Below are 8,493 nucleotides of genomic sequence, written 5' to 3'. Positions count from 1 at the left end.
ATGTATAACTGGTCGCAGTCCTCCTGGCACTTAACAGCATATACAACATTGCTCTGTTTGTGCCGGGGCACCTGTTAACAATAGGTGTTAATTAGGTGTCAACGATAGCCATGTGATGTGAGTATCAGTCACATGGAGGCAGGGCTTAAAAGCCTGAATTTAGCCTGAAACTCTCAGACTGAAGAAGTCTCTTGGAGGAGAGACGAAACGTTTCATTAGAGAAGAACCCGTCCAGAAGGCCTATACTATTTTTTTCTTTTTTAATGTCTAGGATCTTAGAAATTCCCACATCAGAGTGTGATTTGAACGCACCATTAGTTCGCCTGCGATCACGTGACTTGCAGAAACCGGAAGTAGGTTTCCGCGCTCCGCTTTTTCGAAGTTTTCCCGTCCGGTTCGGCACATGGTTCRGATGAATGTCTCTTTAAAGCCGAGGGGACAAGAGGAGGGACATCTTCAGCTGAACATTAATCGGTCAAATGGACGGTAAAGACGTGTTTTTGGACAATATGTGAGACAAAATGTCCTCCGGCGGTCTTTATAACTGAGTGTCAGAGCATGGACAGTTCACTTTCTGCTTTATTTACCAACTAAATACAGAATTTCTGTGAAAACTGTTACTAAAAACAAAGAGAAGTTAAATTTATTTTAATTTAGGACGTGACTTTAAATGTTAAGCTGTTTGGTTAAAATAAACTAAAGCAGATAAAATAATAGAATGCAGACATGGGCTTCTGCTTGGTGTGTGTTTTAAATTGATTAATTTTTGCAAATTAAAAAAATTAATTGTAGTCTCTGTTAAAAAAAAAGCACCCACCAGTATGATGCTGCCACCACCGTGCTTCAGTGTGGGGATCTGGTTCTCGGTCCCTCAGAGGTCCTTCTCTCTCTGTGTGGTGGACTGAGCAGGTCTTGGAAGAGTCCCAGTTGTGGATTCTGTAGTTTCTGCTCACCTGTATGGTTGTTAGAGGAGGGGGCGGAGCCTTAGTTTTACCTGAGGAAAACAAATGGCTGAAAAAGTCTCGACCAGATTGGACATTTTTCAGGTGTTTCATAGAAAAACAGATGTATTTTGTGTTTTCAGCTGATCCCAGCGACGTCACGCCGACCTCGTCCAACAGGAAGTCCTCGGCCATCACAGGAAGTGCGAGAAAGATCAAAGACAACGCAGCCGACTGGCACAACCTGATGCTGAGGTGGGACAAGCTGAACGGGGAGGGGTTCAGCTCGGCGACAAACATCGTCAACATGAGGCGGTGAGGTTTTAAAAACATTCAGTTTTAGCTTTATAAATGAAAAGAGAAATAAATGTTTCACTTGCTGCATCAGTCAGACCCTCAGCTCTCAGGGAGGTGGTCTGGGTGAGTCCACCTCAGTTCCATCGGACCAGCTTCAGGCGGTCGAGGCGTCTCTGCAGGAAGAATGCTCCAGACTCCAGGAAGTGGTCCAGAAAATGGTGAATCCTCGTCTGGTCTGAGGGTTTACTTCTGCTTCCTGGAGTTTCTGTTAGGAAACGTTTGTTTTCCTGCTCAGGCTGCTGTGCTGAAGAAGATGGAGCGTCTGGTGGAGACGCAGAGAGGCATTCAGGAACTGGAGCAGTTTCAGTTTGGACCTGGAGGGAGGACGGTTCCTCTGTTTCACAGCTGGACCACCAAAGACTTCGGTTAGTCGGCCCGACTTTGCCTCCTAGTTTCTACCGTGAAGCAGTTTGTTGTTTTAAGTTGTTTTAAAGTAAAAATTATGCTTTTAAAGGGATCCATGATTAGTTGTAACATTACTTTATTTGATAAACATTTATTTTAACTAAAAAATAAAGACTGTAAAAATACTGCAGGCTGTTAATTTTGTACATTTTTAAAAATATATTTCAACACGGACGGAGCCATTTGATTTAAAGGGATCCCTGATTAGTTGTAACATTAGACATTATTTGATAAACATTTATTTTAACTAAAAAATAAAGACTGTAAAAATACTGTAGGCTGTTAATTTTGTACATTTTTAAAAATATATTTCAACACGGACGGAGCCATTTTATTTACACACAAAGCATTCTGGGTAAATGATGACATGGATAGGTCCTCGGTGCGAGGCTGCTAGCGAGTTATATCCACCCTGAAGGTTAATCTTGGACAATATCTGATGATCGACTCTTTTAAATGAAACCAGAGAGCGTTGACAGAGAGGAGAAGGTAGAAATGACTCAGCCTGGAACTGAAAATATGGATGGAGGACAACAGTTTAGCTTGTTTGTCGCGTTAGCGCTGAGCTAATACATATAAAGCAATATAGCGTCGGTGCTAAGACTAAAGCTAACAGGCTAAGCTGATGTTGTTCTTCCATGAAGCAGCTCTGTTGTCCTCCGTCCATATTTTCAGTTCCAGGCTGAGTCATTTCTACCTTCTCCTCTCTGTCAACGCTCTCTGGTTTCATTTAAAAGAGTCGATCATCAGATATTGTCCAAGATTAACCTTCAGGGTGGATATAGCTCGCTAGCAGCCTCGCACCGAGGACCTATCCACGTCATCATTTACCCAGAATGCTTTGTGTGGAAATAAAATGGCTCCGTCCGTGTTAAAATATATTTAAAAATGTACAAAACTAAACAGACTACAGTATTTTTACAGACTTTATTTTACAGTTAATATGTTTATCAAATAAAGTCTGTTACAACTAATCGGGGATCCCTTTAAATCCTTCTGTCTCCTTATTGTAGCTCCACAACCCCTCTTTCAACTCGTTTTGGTGCTGTATCTTTAAATGCAAATGGGGCGCGTTAAACTCTGCCCCCTTTTATCCCGTTCCACCATTTTTGTAGTTTGATAAGAGATACGGTTAGTCTGACCCAGACCCTGATCCAGGGTCTAACTGAAACCCTGATCCAGATCAGAGTCAGACCTCTGAACTCAGGTCTCGTGTGTTTGTCTGGTCCTCAGAGCAGACCTGCAGCCTCCTGTTGGTGGACTTCAGGCAGGAGCTGAAGCTGAAGCAGATGATCCTGGAGGAACTGGCTCACACCACCAACCCAGACCTGAACCTGGTCTACCTGTCCTGCTGGCTCCACCAGCCGTTTTTCCAGACCCAGACCAGACTGAGCCTGGAGGCCCTGCTGCTGGAGACGGGACATCGTCCTCTGTGAGGACGTTCACTTTCTCAGAGTCTCCTTCCATCCTGACTCAGATTATCCAGCTGCTGRTCATCGTTACCAAACTCAGATATAACTCGTATTGTTGCTGCCTCTTTAGGAAACAACGGCTCAATGAAAGCTGAGCTGAATAAACCACCAGAGTTCAGTTTGACACGTGGTTTTATTGGACAAACATGAAACCTACTGGATGAACTCTGCACCCAAACTATCAAAACCACAGATTAATAAATTCCTCTGATTGTTCTCAGATTACACACACACACGTTTCAAAAACATAAAAAAATAAGAATAAAAATAGTGCAACTTTTTAAAACTTAGTTCTTTGTACGTATCTACATATAAACATTCAGCAAACCAGTTTGAAACGAAGGTGTGGAAACACAGAGGAGAATAATAAATATAAAATAACACGGTGACATCATCATCTTCATCATGGACATCAATTAAATGTAGGACTCGTTCTGACTCGATGTGTAAAAATGAGTCCATTAAGAAATGATCCAGTAAACCCGGTAACTAAAATTTCAAATAATCTACATTTAAAGAATTTTTTTAAATCTTTATAATGGACTGTTTTTCTCTGCTGTAGCACTGAGGAAATCCCTTCATTTAATGCAAATAACTGACATCGTTTCAGTCTATGGTAAGAAATTCAACAAACTACCAATTATTAATAATTTAGTAGGAGAATTTCAAATAATATAAAATGTTTTTATTCTGTTCCATTTTTCCATCATGGGTCATATTTTAATTTATTCTCGTAATAAGAGCATTTTATTGTGTTTTCTTGGGTGAAACAATTATAACAAGACGGAAACCTTCATCTCTCGTCAGTTTGCTGCTGTTGAAACTTTTCTGCCATTTTCGCAAAAAAACAAAAAACTATTTAGCGAACGTGATTTTACTGCAAACTTTTTTAAATACTGGCTTAATATTTGTTTCCGGTTCAAAATTAACGCCAACATTCGGAGTGTTTTTGTTCTTTACTCCGGTATTTTTCCAGTAGTTAACGAGCGAAAGTGATCGCAGAGAAACAAACTGTAAAACCAAACAAGAGGAAAATCTCTGAACTTTTAGGTGAAACTCTGAGAACCCGAAAGAAAAGAACGAGTAAAACAGCAAACYAACACCGGAGATGTTCTGCGTTTTATCCAGCTAAAGTTCCATCATCATCCTCGGCTACAATAAGAGTAAAAAAAGATAAACGTTAATTTGACCTTTTCCCCTCAACGGTTTGATTTTAATCTTGGGTTGTAAAAACAAACGTTGGCTTAGAGATTTAAAACTTTAAAGAGTTATGTTTTAGTTTTACAGTAATTCCTATGAGTTTATTAGTTTAAAATGAAATAGTTTCCCCGGTGACACTAAATAAAAGCGTGGCCATGAGAGAAAACTCGTGACCACACTTTCTTTTTTTAAGCAGTGTCACCAGACGAGCCGTTTGTGGACATAAAGGAAAACAAATGTTGAAAATGACAATCTGTAAACTGATGATGAAACTCTGCTCCGAGTGTTTTTAAACGCAGCTGTTTGTGCTTCCTGGCCACACCGGGGGTATTTAGTGGCGGTGGTAACAGTTGTTTGAACTGCGTTTCAGAAACAATGACGCAGCTTTTTATCACTTTAAAGCCATAAAAATAAAATTGTTGAAATTATTTATTTTTGTCTGTCTTGTTTGATCCTGATGTCCCCGTAAAACTCTTGAAAATGGAGAGAAGGCTGTGATGGAACTGAAGGAAAAATAAAAGGCTATAAACATTTTTGTTTGTTTTGATGTTGTTCGTGTGGAACYTCGCCCTCTGCTGGCGCCGACCGGGTATTTCAGCATTTTTGTTACAATGTGGGCTACGATGTGAACCAGTTGTGGTGTGGACAGGTCCTGACTCACTGACTTGGACTGAAGAGACTAACAGGTATGTTAGAGCTTTATTCCACACAGACAGGTATTTAACAAGTCTTTAAGAGTCCACCTGTCTCTGATAATCACCTCTGTGGAGCTAGTGTTGGTCCGCTCGAACCACCGGATAAATCCCATGTTTTAAAAATGTTTCTGACTCAAGTTTTTGTTTTACTGATGTCCAGAAGGTTTACTGAGAGATTTTGTCTCCGTTTGAAGCCTCGATGCCCAGCAGGGCCTGGACTGCTTCCAGGGGGACTCCCTCAGGGGCCTGGATGTGCATGGTAGTCCCYTCGGGTCCGTTGACGATAACGATGCCGTTTGATCCAGGCTCTGCCAGCTGGARTGTGAGCTGCTCTGTCTGGATGTAGATCTCCTGGCCCTCCTGCAGCTCCTTGGCCTCCGGGGACTCAGCTGAGGACTCAGCCTGGGACTTGGCCCCCCGCTGGGGCTGAGGGGTGTCTGTGGTCTGGGACTCGGCCTGGGACTTGTCCCTCCACTGGGGCTGAGGGGTGTCTGTGGTCTGGGACTCGGCCTGGGACTTGTCCCTCCACTGGGGCTGAGGGGTGTCTGTGGTCTGGGACTCGGCCTGGGACTTGTCCCTCCACTGGGGCTGATGGGTGTCTGTGGTCTGGGACTCGGCCTGGGACTTGTCCCCCTGCTGGGGCTGAGGGGTGTCTGTGGTCTGGGACTCGGCCTGGGACTTGTCCCCCTGCTGGGGCTGAGGGGTGTCTGTGGTCTGGTCTAAACTGGACTCAGCTGTCTTTGTTCTCGGACCAAAACCACCGTGTGGTTCTGTCACCTGGCCTGCGACGGTAGTGTCCTGTTCCAGGTTCATGGCCCCCTCTTCCTGCACCTCCATTGGGGCGTCAGGAGGTGGGGCCTGGGAGGAGTCGGCCTGAGCAGACAAGCTGAAAGATGACGACAAACGCGTTCAGACTTCAGGTGAGATAAGTCAGGATTAGTGAGGTCGGGCTCGGCTCACCTGGAGGTAGGGTCAGCGGAGGTGGTCTGCAGTTTGGAGCCTTCTGAGATCACCAGAGGGGAGACGGAGACCGAGCTGGGTTTCAGATGAGTGACAGCTGGGGTCCCCACGGCCCCACCTGCTGAGACACGGTTCAACCAGTGAACAAGATCTAATGGTAAATATTTCACACCTGAGAGGCTCTTCATCCTAATCTGTGTTCATCCAAACACCAACGCTCATTTTATTTACAGAGAAAAACACAAACCTGGATTTTATCACTGAGTAGAGCTCTAAATCCATTCAGTTCAATTTGATTCAATCTGCTCTTAAATAATGAAAATGGTTCAGCTGTGATGCAAAATAATAATCACTTTATTTTTCTTTTCACCAAAAACAACAGGTTTTAAGGGCAAACTTGTAAATTGGAGTTTAATCTTGAAACAAAACAAGTTTCAAAGGTTTTAAAAGGACTTGACTGTGACAGTGTTGTTGGATACATTCATTTTAAGAAATGAAGAATAATTTTCTTGATTTATTTACTAACGGGTGCCCATTAGTCTCTGCCGAGGAAGAGACTAGTCTTCCTGGGGCCCAACATACAAAAACAAAACATCAATAATGCAATCAACAAAACAAACATATCAAAACTAAAACAAATCAACCGACTTCATCTCTTAAAACACATGATGAATAAGAAGTGATGGAATAAGGCTGCAGGAGAAGGGGTGGACTAATATAAATATAGATGTGGTGTTTCACACATCTCTACCTGCTGACAACAGTTTCAGTCAGATGTTTACATACTGTAGTTTTCCTCTAGTGTAAATCTTTACAAACAGATGTCACCATAGTTTCTGTTTAAGTTCTGCAGAGAGTCAGCTGTAATGTTTTGATCCAGACAACTTGTTGTCAGAAGCTAACGTTAGCGTTGAACATCAACCGGATGTAAACATACAGCTAGCCAGGAGGGACACAAAATATAGAAACACGCCACAGTTTCATCACACACAAGACACTATGAGAAAAATCCATCTCATGTCTGAATCCATTTTCACCAGTTTAAATTAAACTGGTCCGAGATCGATTAAACTGATTTWTTTTACCCAGCTTTAATACGGCGGTAAACCAAAGTACCACAGTACCAAAGTACTGTTGTACCAAAGTACAGTTATACCAAAGTACAGTCGTACCATCATACCAAAGTACCATCATACCAAAGTACCGTCTTACCAAAGTACCATCATACCAAAGTACCATCGTACTAAAGTACTGCTGTACAATCGTACAAAAGTACTAATGTACCACAGTACCGTCATACCAAAGTACCGTCGTACCAAAGTACCATTGTAAAAAAGTACCATTGTACCACAGTACAGTCGTACCAAAGAACAGTCGTACCGTCGTTCAAAAGTACTGTTGTACCACAGTACCTTCGTACCAAAGTACTGTTGTACCAAAGTACCGTGGTGCCAAATTAACGTCGTACCAAAGCACAGTCATACCAAAGTACCGTTGTACTGTCGTACCGCTCCAGCCTGCCTCCACCTGAAGGTACCAACTGTCCACAGCCTCCAACACAATCCAGCCCAGTAAAGCTGAGGTACCTGTTTGTGGTAAAGAGCCTCTCTGGTCGTCGGTGATGCTGTTCTCCATCTTAAATCTCTTGGATGGTGGTAACATCTTGGAGTTCTGGGAAACCAAACAGATCCAGGATGAGTCTGGACGGTTTGATCACATCAGGTTAGTTCTCTCCACTCAGAACCACCAGACTTTATTCTGTTTACCTCCAGGTACCGGGCGTTCTTGTTGGTCACGCTCGAGGCAGGTGATGCTCCGGGAACCACCTTCATCCTGTTCACCTCGTCCAGGATCCCCAGAGACCTGGCCACCTGAAACCAGGAAATCCAGATCAGAACTGAGAAGCGGCAGTGTTTCTCAGCGCAGAGACAAAGCTCTTCTGACCTCGATGTTTCTGACTTCCACGGGTGTGTCTCCACTTTGAGGACTGCTGATGTACTCCTGAGCCGCCTGCCGGACGTGAGCCTGCAGGGACTCGAACTCTCGGTAGATTTCCGGGAAGCTGGTGCATGTGGGACTCCCGCAGTCCACCTGAAACAAGACCATGTGTAAAACCCTTCAGTGTCTCGGAAGATGAATGACACGTCGACCCAAGCACTGGAACCTGAAACCCACTGACCTTGGCCAGCAGCAGCTCCCACAGACTCAACACTTCGGTCAAATGAGGAAGAACGACGTCGGTCAGCTCTTCCACCTCACACTGCTCCACAAGCTGGAAGCACCGTGTTAAAGAACACGTCAGTTCATTAACGGTGCCGGCACAGAACCTCCACTTCAAAAGATCTGAAGCTTTAAGCGTACCTCGAGGAGCCGGTCTCGCCTCCTCTTCACCTGCTGGTCTGCTGTCAGCGGGGTCACGCCGCTTCTCGGATACCGACCGCGATGGACCGGTCTGCCCACGAA

At 43.9% G+C, this 8,493-nt stretch overlaps 2 protein-coding genes across 2 annotated transcripts in view; one reads left to right on the top strand and one right to left on the bottom strand.

Moving 5' to 3' along the window:
- Positions 1-214: 214 nt before the first annotated feature.
- cinp (cyclin dependent kinase 2 interacting protein) lies at positions 215-4,803 on the top strand. The gene is made up of 5 exons (XM_014033065.1): positions 215-486; positions 1,085-1,256; positions 1,330-1,456; positions 1,534-1,663; positions 2,937-4,803. The coding sequence occupies exons 1-5, from the start codon at positions 480-482 to the stop codon at positions 3,137-3,139; spliced, it is 639 nt and encodes a 212-aa protein (XP_013888519.1). The 5' UTR covers positions 215-479; the 3' UTR covers positions 3,140-4,803.
- znf839 (zinc finger protein 839) overlaps positions 3,290-8,493 on the bottom strand; it is a gene marked incomplete in the record, with an annotated part of 11,698 nt that continues 6,494 nt past the window's right edge. Inside the window, 7 exon segments of the mRNA XM_014033064.1 lie at positions 3,290-5,956; positions 6,031-6,148; positions 7,617-7,701; positions 7,797-7,901; positions 7,975-8,121; positions 8,210-8,302; positions 8,392-8,493. Coding sequence (XP_013888518.1) covers positions 5,236-5,956; positions 6,031-6,148; positions 7,617-7,701; positions 7,797-7,901; positions 7,975-8,121; positions 8,210-8,302; positions 8,392-8,493 — 1,371 coding nt within the window.

The sequence above is a fragment of the Austrofundulus limnaeus genome, unplaced genomic scaffold (assembly GCF_001266775.1).
Source record: "Austrofundulus limnaeus strain Quisiro unplaced genomic scaffold, Austrofundulus_limnaeus-1.0 Scaffold1614, whole genome shotgun sequence".
NCBI classification, from domain to species: domain Eukaryota; kingdom Metazoa; phylum Chordata; class Actinopteri; order Cyprinodontiformes; family Rivulidae; genus Austrofundulus; species Austrofundulus limnaeus.
This window is presented reverse-complemented; position numbering and strand designations above follow the sequence as displayed.

Excerpts from the sequence above, each read along its gene's own strand:
- cinp (XM_014033065.1), top strand. Across the intron at positions 1,257-1,329 it reads AACATCGTCAACATGAGGCG|TCAGACCCTCAGCTCTCAGG; the intron begins GTGAGGTTTTAA and ends TTGCTGCATCAG. Across the intron at positions 1,664-2,936 it reads CTGGACCACCAAAGACTTCG|AGCAGACCTGCAGCCTCCTG; the intron begins GTTAGTCGGCCC and ends TCTGGTCCTCAG.